This window comes from Bombus vosnesenskii, unplaced genomic scaffold (assembly GCF_011952255.1).
Source record: "Bombus vosnesenskii isolate JDL3184/JDL3185 unplaced genomic scaffold, Bvos_JDL3184-5_v1.1 scf7180000013309, whole genome shotgun sequence".
In the NCBI taxonomy this organism is placed as follows: domain Eukaryota; kingdom Metazoa; phylum Arthropoda; class Insecta; order Hymenoptera; family Apidae; genus Bombus; species Bombus vosnesenskii.
Genome location: NW_022882958.1, coordinates 365,167 through 382,471, shown reverse-complemented (window position 1 = coordinate 382,471; position 17,305 = coordinate 365,167). Strand labels below are relative to the sequence as shown.

General features: G+C 47.3%; 1 protein-coding gene across 1 annotated transcript in view; it reads left to right on the top strand.

Annotated features, from left to right (window-relative positions):
- The first annotated feature begins 4,510 nt into the window (after positions 1-4,510).
- Positions 4,511-17,305, top strand: part of LOC117234831 — a 50,015-nt gene continuing 37,220 nt past the window's right edge. The window contains 2 exon segments of the mRNA XM_033496405.1: positions 4,511-5,916; positions 5,919-6,144. Of these exon segments, the coding sequence (XP_033352296.1) occupies positions 5,856-5,916; positions 5,919-6,144 (287 nt within the window). The 5' untranslated portion in view covers positions 4,511-5,855.

Genomic DNA, 17,305 nt, shown 5'->3' with positions numbered 1-17,305 from the left:
TTTCTTTTCCTCGAGTCCGCGAGAACCGCAAGAATAACGATCAATATTTACGAAGCACTCTCGTCTCCATGACTGCTGGTATTTATACAACCTACCGATTGGAGTACCTCTTCGCCTCTTTATCCGGCGTGCATCCGTTTGATATCTTCATCGCCTTGGTCGAGCTCTCTCGTGCCTTTTCCTCGTCGATCGTGCACGATCAAGCCGCATACACCGGAGAAAAAGGAACGATAACGAGGAAGAAAGTAGCCGGTAAGCGAAGATGTGTAACAAACGGATCGTGGATCAACGATCGCGAGACCTCGATCGGTTCTCTCTGTTTGAAAACGATTTAAGGATATCGCGGTATGGAACGTGACTTGACTCTATTAATACCCTGGTTAATCCTAAACTCGGCTCTTCCTCCTTTCTTTACCTTCGTTGAATACAGATTCTTTTTATTCGTCCAGTTATGTTTAGGTTCTTTGGAACGTTGATAAACCGATCGACCGAACAGTACGAAGATGATAATAATCGTATTCTATTGGTCCACCGAAAGCGATTCTTAGGCTAAGTTTTCCATGCAACGACAGAATTCCATCTGCTTTATAGATTGTTCGACAGACTGCTTCAACTTTTTATTGACAATTTATTCGCTGCTTTTAAGGTTCTTTCCCCATGATGTTGATACGCTGATTAAAAAGTAGCGGAAAAGAAAGAATACAATAGTTCGATGAAAGACGGTCGTTAGGAAAAGCTGTGAATAGGAAGAGGATTTTCAACAGAATGGATATAGAATAAACAACGCTCGATGTTCCACAAAGATTCTTTGATTTATTGTAACCTATCGTTCAACACTTTTACACAAATTTCTCCTTGGCATTTTACACGACGAATACACTTTGCGACGACTTTCTTCTCACATAAGCATATTAGCAGTCATAGCCTCGTGGGATAAAACAGAGACACACCATCGAACATTAACGAGCCACTCGAGACTTGGCCGCAGACACGAACAGACGCGACGAAACACGATTGTTTAATCACCCATAACGAGGGAAAAAGCAAGCCGGCGGTTATAATCGATTCGTTGTACTCCTTGTCCGTATTTCCACTTCCACTCTCTTGACGATTCTATCGTTCCTGATCGCTTCATTCCGTCACAAAACCCGGAGAAAACAAGCAACGGGGAACCCTCTTTAACTAACGAGTCACATCAACTCTTCTCCATCGTCGATTAATTCAAAACATACCTAGTCCGACTAACAATCAACGCTGAAACATAAAAACACAAGCGGAGAAAAAAGAAAGAAGAGTAATAGTTACGGTCGAAAGAAATTACAGTTCGGCATAATCTATATTCCATTCGGGGAGAAAAAAAAAATGGACCGAGTGAAAAGCACGGAATCTCTCTAGAATCGGGCGTGTTCCTTGTTCTATATTAACGATTCATCGACTTTCTAGTGGGAGGATGCAATGCAGCCCGGCGCCGTGGCCCGATAGAATTTGAAGCGTTACATTAGTCCAACTAATGACCGACATGACTATCCGTGGGTAGATACCGGTTCTTCGAGATCCAAGAGAACCAACAACCATGCCCTCGAGAAGATGGTTGTAGACGGCAGAGCAACGCAGAGGATGATCACCGTGTCTGGCTTACGTGGAGGGCGCCACGTACTCGAGCACATTCGACGCGATTGCACGTATACACGCTGCAAACTATGCGCCCTATCGTCCTTTCTCTTCTTTCTAATTCATGTATTCCGATCTGAACGTAATACGTAGTCTGTTTAAACGTCTGCGTTCGTCCTCTTCCGTAAGTCCACGATTTGGAAAATATCTACATACACGGATGAGACGTTTAAACATAGAATCATAGGAAAAACGAAATCGTCATGGCAGACAAAGGAAAGTGCCTATTACAGATTCCATACGAAACGAACCACTATCGATTACTTGTTCTAAAAGAGACTGCTTTTTCTCTCAGCTTGATAGACACTTAGACAAGAAGAAGCTTTCTACGCGACATCCCTTTTACCGAGCACGAGGAATTATTTGCACCCGCGAATAGTCTCGTGAAAACTAGACGAACATTAAAATCTTCGGAAGACGCGAAAGCGCCACACGTCGGAGAAGGGAAACGCGGCGAAGAGCAGAGAAACGATGAGGGCGCGTGCCGAAATTGAAACAGGAAACGAGAGGACTAACGACGATCGTAAGTCAAGAAAGCACTCTCGCTCTTTTAAAAGCCCCCGCGCGTCTAGATGATAAAAATGGGAGAAAAGAAAACGACGAGGGACGCTAATTCATAGGACTCGAGGCGAATCGTGATCCGGACGAGCCTCCTCTCTACCACGCGCGGTTCTGCATTCGCCCGCTCGTGCCTACAGCTGTATGGAAATTTTCAGCGACGGTAATGAGGCTTAAGGGACGGTTGTGTAATCAGTGTGCTCCAACTCGATAGAAACAATGTTGCCGTGCACGGTGAGGGCCGCCGTTCGTCGTTCTGGAAATTAAATTCCATCCGAGTTTCGCAATTCCGCGCCACACTGGCCGCGTTGCTATTTATCACGCCGCTTGCTTTTGTTAATGAACGTCAAACTGTCTTTGCCGGCGCGTACCGCCGCAACGCCGGCCGCGACGATCTCAGAACGGTTTCTGGACACCCCGGAATCCTCCGGTCCCTGATTAAACGAAAACACATTGTCACGAACTTTCCCTAACTCGATCATCGTGTTCGTTGCCGTTTTCATTAAATTGCGGAGGGTCTCGTCTAAATCGCCACGAAAAATAAAAGAGTCACGGTCGGTATAGTCGATAAAAGGAATCGATTACTTCTCAAAACGAATCGCTTTTGTTTTTAAGTTAGAAAGTCGGTGCCGGATACGTAACGAGGTGTTTTGACACGCGTCTGCAGAATTTTGGGAAATTTTTTGAGAGATTATTTCAAGGGAGGATTACGTGGATAGATTTTCTTGATACTACTTACGTAATGATAGAAGTTTAACCCTCCACGATCCGAATTCCGTTTGACATTCTATCTCGACCGATTTACGTCCAATAAGCTACTTGCACGTAGTAACTCGTCTAAATACGTTGACGTATCTCTCGAATAAATCGAATGATAACACGAAAATTACAACACTGGCAATTTTATAACTACGCGCAATATCGTAGCTGGAAATAAGAGCTTACGATATTGCAAAAACACTGGAAACTTTGAAATAAAAAATACGTCACACTTTGTAAACTTCAAATTTCTAAACTTCACTGGAATAGTAAGTACTAAAACACAATCGACCTAAACTGCGAATGAATACTGTTTAAGTTAAATACTTGGATATTTTCTATCGATATGTAACGCAATAAAGCGCAGAATAGGTTTCTTTTCAGGAAACTAGAAAGATCCGAGAAATAGAATGGCAAATAATTATAAAGCGATACTCAACTGGCAATTGATAACTCGTTTAATTATTAACTTCGAACCTCGGCAACGTACAATTGAGAATTTATATATTGAGCTTTTACCGCTGTCGAAAGTGTGATACAATTTAAGAGATCGTTACGATCGCGATCAAAGTTTCGGTAATCGTACACCTTCGACAACTACAGAGACTACGGTAAAAGTTTTTTGCACACGACCGAAACACCCCGTGCATCCGTGTACGAGGCGATATTAAACGAGTGCGTTCAACGATAACCAAGGATCTTAAACAGGAAATTACGTATCTTATCAACGGCGCGGTAATTATGCGAATTTATTTAATAGTGTTCGATCGACCTCGAAAACTTGGGCCTCACGGGCCAAACATGGCACGCGATGAGTAGAGTTGCCCCCCCCCCTCCCCCGCCCCCACTAACGCCCCACGAAACGTAATTCCACGGGAAAATTGCTTTTAAAAAAATCCAATTCCCGCACCTCGTGAGCTCGCTGCGATGAAATTTGTCCGAAATTCGCGCCTCTCCTCCTCGTGCCGCCCCGATCAAATACTCTCACGTTCACGGTCCGCGCCCAACCGCCCGCGAACTCCTACCCAACCTTCCGCCACCTTCCTATCGAAATCACCTATCGTCGTCGACATCGATCTGCACCTTCTCTTCGAAGATATACATGGATGCCTGAACAACGTCGATCGGTTTACAAATAAACCTGTCAACCGAGAGAGTTCGGTTGAAAACTCGAACAACTACGAACTCGAAACTGAGAACTGCTTTTCTGGCGCGACGCGATGGACCAAAGAGTGAAAATTCACCGCGTGCGATCCACACGGGTGGTCGCGACGATTGCAACTCGTGCGAGAAACGAGAATCTCGCATCGCGTACCGACGACACTCTCCGTATCCGCAGCTTCGAACCGAGCTTCGAGACGAAGCGAAGCGACGGGAACACGCTCGCAGGGAGAGCCACTCGGAAACTCGCGTCTCGCGAGCAGGCGGCGTAATACCGCGTAGTCGCGGACCAAGGCAAGACACGTCGGCGAAGCCACGGAGGGAACGAGGGTCCTCGGGCTTCGTGCGTTTCCGGCAACGTTCGGCGCTCCCCGACACCCCCGGTCGTCGTTCGAGTCTGCCGACGCGAGACGAACGGCCGCGACAGTCCGCTCGGCCGACAGACGCGTCCGCGACACCGTGCAGGAAGGTACCGTTCTCTCTGCGTTCACGGGGCTCGTCTCGACGCAGCGAGTGCCTCTTAAACCATTGCTCGAGTCGCTCCTCGACGCGAGTAACGCGTGTCGGCCTACGATCGTATCGAGGCGAGAAGTCGACGAAGAAGTTTTCTCAGTGTTCTATCGTCTTCCTGGATTTACACAGAAACCGATATATCGGTTCGGATCTCGCGATCGAACAAGTGAGAGAGCGTCGCTCCGTTTCACTGGTTATGCGACCCGTGCGGATCGTAAGTGCGTGAGAAAGCATACGGGGGTGTGTTCCTGGTGTAAAAGGGCACCGCTCCGTTTCGCTAGATTTCTGGTGCTGGTCCATCCGTGAGATTTCACGGTGCGATCTCTGACGACTAGAGTTTCTTGTTCCTTGTTCCTGGTAGCTGCCAGGATTGTCACAGAGGAGACACTGGTGCTTTTATCGTTCAGTGAGAGTTTGCGTTTACAGTGAGAAATCTTCGATAGTTACTTAGCCGAAGGTTTTCATTCATCTGAAGCAACGTCGATCCGAGAGAAAAGGGTCGCTGGTGAGATGCTTGGCAGGTTCACGGTTGTACGGTGATTCGCGTGATCCCGTCGCTGAGCGTCGGATACCCTCACTGTCCGCGAACGACAGCCTTCCATCTATCGAACGGTGGATTTATCGTAAAATCATCTCTCCGATGCGCCGCATGTTCGACGAAGCTATTAGACAGAATCCTCTATCGACAGTTCGTCGTCGTTTCTATCGGATTCCGGCAAAGTTAGACCAATGAGAGGGCCAGTAAGGTGCGCTCCAGGTGAGAGAAACACGGGGTGGACCCATGGAACGCGAACCACGGTGGGCACCGTTGGAAACAGAACACCGGAGAAATTTCGCCGATTCTAACGACCAATCGCGCATCACCGACGATTTCATCAAAGAATTTCGCCACTCGTCGAGTCAACGACGTTCGACGACTTTCTCGATCTGTTAGACGCTCCGGTAGAACGCACCGAACCAGAGGAGCGTGCAAAAAACGTGGGAAGATTTGTCGGTCGTTGAAAGTTGAACGAAAGCTGAGAGTCGCGAGAGGAATGTATCGAGGATAAAGAGGGACGAACGAGGATACGCGAGTCCCAGAATTTCGATCTTCGACGTGAGAAAAATAGGAAAGAAAAGAGATAGGACAGGAAGAAGACGAAGAAGAAGAAAAGAAAACGAGAACCGATTCTAACGAAAATAGTGAAGTGTGGATGTGGTGTCCGTGCAACAGTGGTGGAAGGTGGTTGTGGACGACAACAAGAAAAGTGCAGGTGTCGTTGTTTGTTATTCTTGTTTTTGTCGTGGTTGTTTGTTGATTGTTGTATTCTTGGTGAGCAGTGGTGACGCGGTGCGCGCTGCTCGTTCGTCCACGTTGTTAACGATGGTTTCCACGTCCTTTGTAACTTTGGTGTTCTTCGTCTGCCTGCAAACGATTCTACTCTCCACTGTGAGCAACTGCGCAAAGACGATCAGCATGTACTGGAACACCACCAATTCCATGTAAGCCAAATACAAATTTTCTGCTCCGCGCGAGGAAAATCCTCCGCCACGTGACTCTTCCCAGACCTTGAGACGGTGAAAGATTCATTTCGTTGGCGTCTGCTGTGCTCGTCGGGTCTCGCGCAAATACGCGTACACGCGTACACGCGTTGGCACGCGTGCCAAACGCGTCTCGTAGCGATGCTCGCCGGAGAATCGATTTTTCGCGGCGTCGTGCCTTTTGAGTAACGATCCTGCGCTTCCGGCGCGGCGGAGCTTTTATCGCGACGAAGCCGCGGTATCGTGTCTGCCAAAATTACAGGGGCGCATCGCGACGCCGGCCACGCTTTAATGCGCTCGCGAAATGGACCGAGCCATGGGGATCGTTCCGACGTCGACTCGGTCCAAATCGCCGACGATAAAAGCGAAGAAACGGCGATTTCCAGCAGCTAGAACCACGGGAAATTGCTTTCGGCGTAGCCGCGTGACCGATCAATTTTCTTCGTTCTACAGGAGTGCTTGAACTTTGACTAACTGGCTGTAAAATTCGTTAGCGAGTGTCAACTTCCTTGCGTCGTTTTTATTCGGTACCGATGTTCTTTGCGACTTTAAACCGTTAAATCCGTACGGTTCCTTTTAATGGTTCCGTGCGTCGGTCTCGCCTATATAACAACTGCTCGAACACCGGTGACAGGTGAAAAACGTCGAGATATATTAAATCGCGTTTAGACCATAATTTGCGGCGCGACTGTGATTGTATATTATAGGGCAATAGGTTAACGCTTGCGCTTACCTCTAAACGCGCTATCCGTGGGAATTTTTATTCGGCTTTGTCAACGAATATTTTACCAAGTATCGCGTTTTGTTTTTCCCAACTCGACCGATCTTCTCGCGTGGAGAAAGATCATCGAACGTGCGCGAGAAACGATCGGCTATAAAGCGCGAGAACTAGAACATATCCATGCAGAAAGGGTGGAGAATGAAGGAAGCTACGGTAATTCAAGGTGTATAATACTCGTCAGAATTTACGCGTCACGCGTTTTGTATCGCGCATAAGCATAGTTTCACGCGAAACGTGTAAATCTGGCCGGGTAACGAGGCTCGTTATTTTATCTGGAAAAAAAATCTATAAGTACGTTCTCTGTTGCTCGCTTCCTGCTCGGACGACGAGCGAAATCAAAGTGGCGCTCGTCAAACCGAAGCGGCAGGCTCGATTCACCACACTGCCAATTAAATCCACATTACGTAGTTAATCTAATCTGTCACGGTATTTTTCTACTTGTCCCGGATAACTCGTTTCGTGTGTGAAACAACGGTAAAAAAAATCATATTCTCGTCGTGTACAAGAACGTACCGAAAATTCGCGTGTAACTTGGTTAGATTTCGCGTGAAAATCATCCTGGGCTACCGTAACAGTACCCTGTCGACGAATTGTGCTAGTAAGAGGCTCGTAACGTTCCCGTTCTTTTTTTCTTCTCTTTTTTTTTTTTCTTCTTTTTTTTCTTGTTACTCGAGGAAGCGGTGTGTCCTTATAAGCAGCTTGTTAGCCGAGCAATTTCTTTGGCTGGTTTTGCCCGGCAATTTGCGTAGTTCGCACTACTTTTTAGTATCCTCGCCGGTGCGGCGGTGAATGCGTAAATTCGCGCACGATACGCGTTGGACAAGAAACACGCTGGTGATTCGCGTCAACGTTATAATCGACGCGATATCGTTTCTTTTTTCGCTCGCTTCGCCTCCTTTTCGACGAGCGTGAAAAACTCGCCAGCCTCGTAATTTTCTCGATCGTCTGTAGTTTCTGGCCGATCGTTTTCTCGATCTCGCCATCGTTGTCGCCGCACATCCCGCCAACTAATTCGGTCCGAGAAAGAACGCTCGTAAAACGAAATTTTTGCTCGCCATCGAACTTTCAAGGACGCGGCCCGAAGATCGGTCGAACTTGGACGAAAAATTACCAGAAATTCGATTGCACGATCGCGAAGGATATTTTGTAGAAGTTCTGCCGTAAGGAATATCTCGAAATCACCACGGTAGAACGAAATTTTCGAAGGAACGCCCCGAAAGGTATCGCGTGGATATTCGACGGTAAGTTAACGTAACTTTTTATCGTGCACGGTGTGCTCGAGAACTTGAATGCGCGTATTCAAGTTGCCCGGCGCATCGGTGTGTGCGTGCACAGCGCGCATCGTACAACGAAATCCGGGCACCCTATTCTCCTCTCTCGTATAAGGCCCCGACGTCCGGCTGACTTTGACGATCGGTTTGAAGTCGCGCATGCATTACTTACAGCCAGGACGACGTGGACTCTGGAACGTGTGCGTGCCCGTACGTGTGAGAATCCATTTCGCGAAGGAGAAGGACGTTGTCAGACTGTCTTTTTCAAGGGACGTACGAAGGGCAGTAAAAAACACGTCCCGCACGGAAAAAAATCGAAAAGGAAGTAACACGTATATAGCGAGCAAAAAGGAAACGGAGAAGATAGGGCAGAAAGAGAGAAAAACGAGGGAAAATATACTGCTGGAGAGAAGAGTGTGTTCTCGTCGAAGAAGCGAGACCGCGCGCATAAACAGGGTGTAAATCTCGGCCGCTTATTGGAAAATCGAAATTCGCTCGAAGAAATTCAGCGTAAAACAAGGGTAGAGGGGGGAGGGGGTGCGGAGAGAAAAAAGCTGTCACGCGAAGCACGGAGATCAGTGGCTCGTTGATTATCATAAATCCGCGACGTTACATTCCACGATGTTACGCTGGCAAGTGTATTCTCTACTGGCGGGCCAGAGCGCGCCAGCCTTGACGTTTACTACCTCGTTGTGTTCTCGACGAGAATTCGACTCTTTGTAACTATGGTGGAACGTATTAAAAACGATTGGCATCTCTTTACTTGCCTGTGTCGAACACGTTAAAACGATTTAATATTCGCTGAAAATATGGTGGAAGATAATTCTGCTGGTTAATAAGACGACGAAACGTTCAAACTGTTCTTTTAATCGGAGCGGCAATGGATCTAAATCGTCATGGGATCAATTACTCGTTCAAGTTTCGCGGAGATAATTGATTTAAAGAAGAATTTTAAACGATCACGATGTCGTTGGCGAAATAACGACGACAGAGGCACGATCGCGGCAGCAGATGCTGCAGCGCCGCTGGAGACTTCAATGCCGGACAAGAAGATCTGCCGCGGCAGATTATTGAACTCTCTACTCTTCGGAGCGCGCGCGCGCGCACGGCTAGACGATTCTATCGGGTCGAGGAAGGCATGGAACGGCCCGTGCAATAAGCGTTTCTGCTTGTCGTTGCGCTTACGGTTTCGTATTCGACTTGTTTCGCACATACGCGTAACACGGCCTGTCGTATTTTCGATCGGCCACGTCGTTAATTCTGCAACAAGACCAACGTGCTGACAAAGTATCAAACTGTACTTTATATTTCACGATAACGGTGCCGGTATTATCGAGACCTGAGAGACGATTATTATTATCGTATTAGAATATATTTATGACACTCGTTTGTACTATGTACGATATGTACTACGTTCCTGACACTTTATGGCATTCGAACAACGATATTCGTCACAGCGTGTCAAAAATGTCTCGCACTTTACCTAGCTTCGCGTAAACATATCGAGCTCTAGTGTCAAATAATCTGATCGTGTAAATTTATTTTTTTATTATATTATATTGTATAGTCTACAGTGGAGAGGAAGCGATATATCTGGATCTGATAAGAGAACGTTTCCGTACAGTCACCTGTTCCATCGATTCGTCAGTTACTTTTAATTTGCTCGCAATCTCGCAACTCGAGTCGAAAAATCACGGTCAATGAAAACCGCTTGTCGCTTTGCAAGCGATAGTATGAAAAATTGAGAAACCAGCAGTTTCGAAGCAGTTCACGACTGTCAGAATTATGCCGTTAACGCGTAATGCTAGCGACAAGCGTGACGGATTTCGTCGATACAATCGCGAATCGAACGTATCGTCCGCGAAACCGATACGCGATGGCATGTTAACCGCAGCATCATTGTTCGTTACATACGAAATATCTATGCGTAATAAATATGTACGCGAAGAAATTGCTAATTGTACGAAAATGGCGGTTTTAGCAAGTCGAGCGTTAACGATGCGCCACGGCCTAAAATTAGAGTGCAGCGTGGCGCGTTACCCCGAAAAATCTTAATTTCGGCGCGGTGTAGATCTCATAAACCGTTACACTTTAACACGGCCTCGGTACCGTTATTAAATTGCCGGTGTACACGCAGCAAGAAGCTCGTTTTTGAAAACCACCGAAGATTCCTATTATCCGGCTCTCGGTAGCTTCGTTTCGTGGCGCTTTATAGCTTCGAGTATTAAGGCAACATCGATTTGCAGCAGCCACAAATCAGTGGTTTCCCCGAGGAAACTAGTACCCTTCGTACCGAAGATCGAGAATTCGCTGCCCGATTCGTGGAAATAACCGACGGCCGGCACGCCGTTGCCGTGTCGAATCACGCGGAAACAAAGAAACACCTTCGTCACGACGGGACGATAGGAAACAACCCGGAGATCACGTACGAATCGACCGATCCTAATTACTCCGCTAACTCCGACGAAAATAGCAACAAGAATTTCTGTTAAAATTCTGTTGTCACAAAAAAATGTAACTTTAGGAAAGACACGTTGCGGCCTTCGTGCGGGAAAAACGAAATCTTCGTTTAATCGCGCGTGGGAAAATAAACGACGAAACTACGCTGAAGGCAAATTGCACAGAAGTCAAATGGTACGCTGCAAATAGCTCGCTCTGCGAAGTATCATTACGAACAGTGTGAAATCTTTACATTCGCGAGTACCGCCAGCCTGAAGTCATCGGTTCCCTTCTCGTTAAAGCGACGCCCTTTCTACAGGAAAATTGAAATCCGCTTCGCGGAGCGGGTGAATAACGACCTATAAAATCGCTTGTATCCCAGTCTAATCGTTTCATCTAATAACCTTACATTTTATTCCTGATTTAACGACGGTCGAGCGATCGGTAGTTTAGCTATTGAAAATAGAAGACGACGAATTTATTTTAAACAGATAAAATGGTATTTCATGCAATTACGGAAGGAAGCCTCGGAGCTTCTTCGTCTTTACACAAATACGACGAAACCACGACGAACAGAAGCGCGTCATTTTCCTATGATTGAAGTAATTGTAGAAGAAGAAAACTCGATTTGAAGGAAATGTTTCTGTCGAATCAGCTGATTACGAGCATCGTTAAATCGCGTGTGTCTGGAGAATGTGGCGCATGGCTTAACGAGCGGCAAATTAATTATTCATCGTTAAAAGCTAACGGGCCGTAGTGGCATCGCGTCAACGCGGGTCTACGCGAGAAAAACGAGACGCAAGACACACCGGTGACGTTTACGAGTACGCGGACAGCGCGTAAATATCTCCATGAACTTGCAGGACGCCTTCTTCCTGTTACCACGTGTTTAACGTTCTACGACTCGCACAGATCAAAGAGAGAGAGAGAGAGAGAGAGAGAGTTTCTCTTAATTCTTCCACCACTAATACACTCTTATACACCTCTATGTGGTATTCGCGGAGAACGATTTATGATCGCGAAAAAGTGCGAAAACGTGGCGCGAAACGCCGATCGGAAAACTCTCCCGACTGATTTACGAATTATAAGTTACATCCATCCACTCGCGCGTGATTTACTTTCGACGACGAGACTATTACCGCTTTGTAACGCGACTGTCTCACTAAGAGGAAGTCATCGTGATTAATTAGGCAATAAAAGACGCACAGCAAAAGGAAAGTGGAATCGCGCGTACGATTTGTCGTTAACCGAACTCGATATCCACTAATTTAACGCGAGTTACACCGATAATCCCGTGGCCACGTCTCTCGATGTCGAGGAACCGTAAGCGAAAGGAATATTCCGTTCTCTTCGTCGTTAGCGTTTACTGGCGAAGCGACTCGGAGAGTTCCAACCATGGAAAAAGTTCCTCTTTCTCCACCACCCCTTGTGTCCCTGTGAGTAGCTCAAAGAAAGAGAGAAAGGGAGAGAGAGAAGGAGAAGGAGAGAGAAGCTGTTCCAAGAGGCACGTTTATCTCCAGCAGACTCTGGCGGCTGGCAATAAATCCTGGCGTTATCAGTATTAAATATCTTTCGCAAAAATCCGCAAAGAGGCCGAGAAACAAAAGATCATTATTAGCGTAAGCACGCGTGTACATCATTACTCGGTGTGTCCCATGCAACCGGTGCTCTCTCCTCCCGCTTGCTGCTCCGGCAACAATACACGGATGCCTTACGCTCGAGAGTCACCAGCGTAAGGGAGAAAAAGCGTACGTCGGGGCGTTACGAGCTACGAAGACCGCGTTACGGTTAATTAAACGCGAACCGAGCCTTCGACCAATAGCTACGGATCGCCTGGAAACTGGAAACCAGACGCGTCGAGAAAACACGTCCAGAAAGAAAGATGGAGAGAAAGCGGCGGCGGCGGCGGCGGCGGCGGCGGCGCCCATCGCATCCGTGAAAAGGGACCCCGGTAAAATCGTCAGAAAAATGTCCTTCTCGAACGGCAGCTGTTTCCTGTTACAAAACCCCTCTACGGCTGTCCGTGTCTCTGGTCCATACTCGGGGAAAAAGAAGAGGGGCACCCTCGCCAACAGCGAAAAACTCCTGTAACATCGTGGTTAGGACTTACATGCGATTACATGTTGTTGACGGGGCGTGTACGACACACCGTAATCCGTAAAACGCGTGCGTACCACAGGAATTTATGTCCCAATTCCTCGTGCGCCTCGTTATATTGCCGCGATATGGACGCGATGGATGGGTTGTCGGTTAGAGGGATAGAAAGGAAGAGGGAAAATAGCGTCAGAGTTTACGGTAGGATAAATATCACGATATCCTAAATCTTTACTAGGTAAAGAACAGCGTAATACGCGAATTAGTGCTCGATCGAAGCTTCGTACGTTCTCAAAATTTCTTCGTAACGTTGCAATTTCAACGAACAGACCGCGTACGCCCACCCCAAAATCCTGCCAGCGGTTAAAATCAATTTTCCCGCCTGTGGAAATTAATATTTGCCCAAGAAGAACCGAGGGTAGGGGAGCGATCGATGGGGACCGGCGGTCGTATATCAGACTTACGAAGTAATCGCGTATTGTGCGTCGACAGATAGCCATCATCTAGCACGGAGCGTGAACGATATTTCGCGTTACCCACGCATTCCATTTTTCCCGGATGATCCCCCGAGTGTGGTCGCGTCCGCGTTTGTCAGTCGATAGGGCGTAGCGAATCGCGACGTTCCCATAGGTTTCGTCACCTGAAGGGCGAACGGATACGCGCAATGAGAAATTTCCACGGCTCAGCAGGTGGCGAACATTTGCACGAGACTACGTTACACGTTTGTCCGCCAGAAAAAAAAGTGTATCGTTTGATTGTAGACGGTGCACCGTAATGATCATTATTATACCAATTAATTCGCGCCTACGTGTATACACTACACGCTGTTGGACGCGTTATCCCTGGTCAGCACGCGATTTCATCTGCGAAGGAACGTCATTAATAGCTGCTCGGATATCGCTATACACTTAAAATAATTGCGGGCCCGAGCAGCGTGTATGCACACACGAGTATTTCACGGAGGCACGTGGCGTTTGTGTGGGTTGCGTGAAGACGAAGCCGCATATTTGTTCGGCCGTAGGTGTGCGCCGAACGGACGAATAATTTTATTCCCACGGGAACTCGCGGGATAAGTCGTCCCGCGTTGGCCCAATTAGCTCGTAATCGACGCGTTCGTTTTTTGTCTCTGGCCAGAAGAGAGCCTCGTACTCCCTTCGTTTGCTGAGAATTTTAACGCATTTTAATGGGGCCCCGGGCGCGGCTATAGCGGCTCAATTATCGATCGTAATTGACGGAGTGTTAGGAACGAGAATGAAAAGCTGTCCGGTTTCTGAAACATCGCGTTTCGCGGCCCGGTGCAACGTTCCAGGATGAATTTTAAAATACCTAACGGGCTTCGCTTCGGTTATGAATTCAGTGGAAACGACGGCCGTACTGGATCGAGTTAATAAAGCCGCTTGCCGTATCCTTCGGCTTTATTTTTATCTGTACTTAATTACTTTTCCAACTGACAGAGCTTTCGGGACCTTCGTCGTAACGTGTAACGTAACGTTCTTTTTTTACGTAGAAATCAAATTCATCGGTGCCGAATGAAAGAAACGTTTCGTTCGAGCGTGAAAGACCAATAGGAGAACGGACCAAAACTCGGAGAATTTAGGACAGAGTCATAAATCGCCCTCCTCGCCAAAAAGAAAAACTGCGATGTCGGCTATGTTAAATCGATACCAATCGCGTTAACCGTACCCTTTGTTCCCAGTTTCCTACGTCCTAAATTCCGTTCCACCTTTTGTCGAACGATTTTGCCGCGTCGCTTGGACATCCTCGAGACCGCGAAAGGATTCGTAAAATACCAATTTCCGTTTCACCGCACCGGCAAGAGAGTCGTCGAGCTGTCGATGATTTCCGTGCTTCGAATAATGGAGAGACTCGCTCGATGTTACGGAAGAACATGCGTATTTGCGTGTTGCGTGGGAGAAAGAGAGAGAGAGAGAGAGAGAGAGAGAGAGAGGGGGGGGAGACGAGAAGCATATGCACATGATGAGTGCGTATAAGTGCACGTTTCGTCTGCAAAACCGTGCAGGAGATTGCACCTCGAGGTCCTGCGGTGCGCGTTCCATGAAGAGACGTTGAACACGCTGAGAAAAAGGAGGACGAAGGAGAAGAACGAACGAGAGAGCAACTGCCTCACGGTCCCTTCCACCGACGTATCCTCGCTCGCTCGTCCTCATTTGTCTCCTCGGTTTTCGAGCCACCGGCCAAAACTCTTCGTGCCTTTCTTTCGGCCTGTTTCGTCTGACCGTGCTCTCTCTCCCTCTCTCCCCCTGCCACCAGCCGCTCCTCGTCTGTTTCTCTTTCCTCCTCCTCCTCCTCCTCCTCCTCCTCCTCCTCCTTTTCATTTTATCGTCCTTTTTTTTTTCTTTCTTTCTTTACGCCATCTCGCTTCCAATCCATCGCTCGCTGCTGGGACCCTGAAAGGACTCGCGGCTCCGTCAGACAGAAAGGAGAGGGAGCGCGGGCACAGCAGCGAGGCTTTTTCGAATCGAATCCCTCATTGTCGACTCGGTAATTCGAGGAGGATCGAAATAACCCATTATCCCGTAATGAGCGGTGCATTCACGTCCACACAGGGATGTACGCAGCGCTGGTCACGTGTGCATACGTGTTTCTTCGCGTACACGCGGCCACGCCACGCAACGATGTTACATTTACACAGTCACCGTTCGTGAGTCGTTCGCCTCGGCCGACGTGCAAACGCTGTTACAGGCTTCTTCGTCCGTAAGGAGCTGCGCGTGTCTCGAAGACGTATCCTCTAACCACAAATTCTTCGTCAAATGTCGATAATACGCGCGGTTGTTTGTTCTTTCGTAGCCTTTCGATGGAATCGAAGCAACATCTTGGTTGGAAACGTTGAATAATGCTTCGTGATAGATGACGCGACTATCGCAAATACCATTCTACGACGGATTCTTGGTACGTGGACTGTTTTAACGTTACAGGAGGTCACGAGTAATACTCGTTTATTCCGTGTTAAACGTAGATATGGCTATCTATTTTTATCCAGCTAGCAGACAGCTACTTTTATAGACTTCGCGGAAGGGCAATGCATACGATACGGCACAGATACGAATAGAGTACATGAACGCCGATCGATAGTTACAAGCTACATATTCTAATCTTTCTTAGATTTCTAGCTTCTAATCGGTTCTTTCCGTGTGTCGAATGGGATCTCTGCACGACGCGTGCTAGCTTTTCGAAATTATCGAAGACTTTTTCGTCACAGGGAACCAGGTATTCGATCGCACATAGTCCACCCGAAATATTATTCTACCAGTTTACCCTGTTTCTCCCCCAAAACACGAGTGGCACCAACAGTTGTTTTATTAGCTCAACGTGAGTCACGCAATTCCTAGAACTAATCAAACGTAATCGATCGTTAAGAATTTGTCGATCTTCTGGTGTGGTGTTAAACCACAATTCCAGTAATGTCCAACTGGAAGGGTCGTCCCTACGTTCTTGCTTCAAAATTCGCCTAAACCTGTTCAAAAAGTCTTTTTACTCTATAAGATCGTACAAAGCTGGATCAAGGAGCGGAAAGGATATTAATTTTATCTTTAAAATCTTACAACTCGCCGATACCAATAAATCTCCCGTAACAGTAACAAAATTATACGTATTAGGTTGTCGGAAAAGTTTCTTTCGATTTCATATCGGTGATAATAAACGGACGACAATTTCTGTTTTACGTTATTTTATCGAATTAGATATGATCCATTTCGTTCTATTTCTGTTATTATGTTCGTGCGTAATTCAATAAACTAATATAAAACAGAAACCATTCCGCGTCTATTATTTCCTTATAAAACGAAAGAAACATTTCGGACAATCTAATATTTGCAAATCTCTCTTACAAATGCATTTACAAAAAAAAAACTCCTTAGTTTTGTAAATTATGGTGCAAGTGGGTGCAAGGATAATTTGCAAAGTGGATGGAACAGTTCGGAAGGTCTTCGAACCTCGTAGAAGCCTTGGCGAAGCGTTTCTTAACGATACAACCGGCGCCATCTCTGGGGCAGGCAAGAAACCACTGGACCGCTCATTTACGACTCTTTCAAGGACCTGGTCGCACTAAATCCTTGCCGCCTGGCACCGTGTGCCCGCTCCCTTGCTGCCGTCGCTGCTGGCGTTCACTGCTGTTCCGCCTCCAAGTCCTCGACATACCTTCGACGAACGGGGTACGACTTTCGCGTTACCGGACGGTAAGCGGCGACGCGTAATGAAGTAATCATCCCCGTTATCGGTCCTCATTAATCGATCCACCTCGAGGAACGGGCACGGTTGCCTTTCCGAGCGACGCCGCTGTCGTTCGTTACACCCGAAACGATCGTTCGATCCCATCTCGTCGCGAGTTTCGCGATGTTTTCCGCAATGATGCCGTTGCATGAGAATGGAAAACAGGATTCTCGGGATTTTCATTAGGTATAGCGGTTATCGAAGAGCAAACATGTCGATACTGTTACTCGTTAACGAAGGTTCATCGACGATCCTCGACGATCTACGTCTCTTTGTTCCAACTTCCGCGAGCTTCTCAGGATGCCAT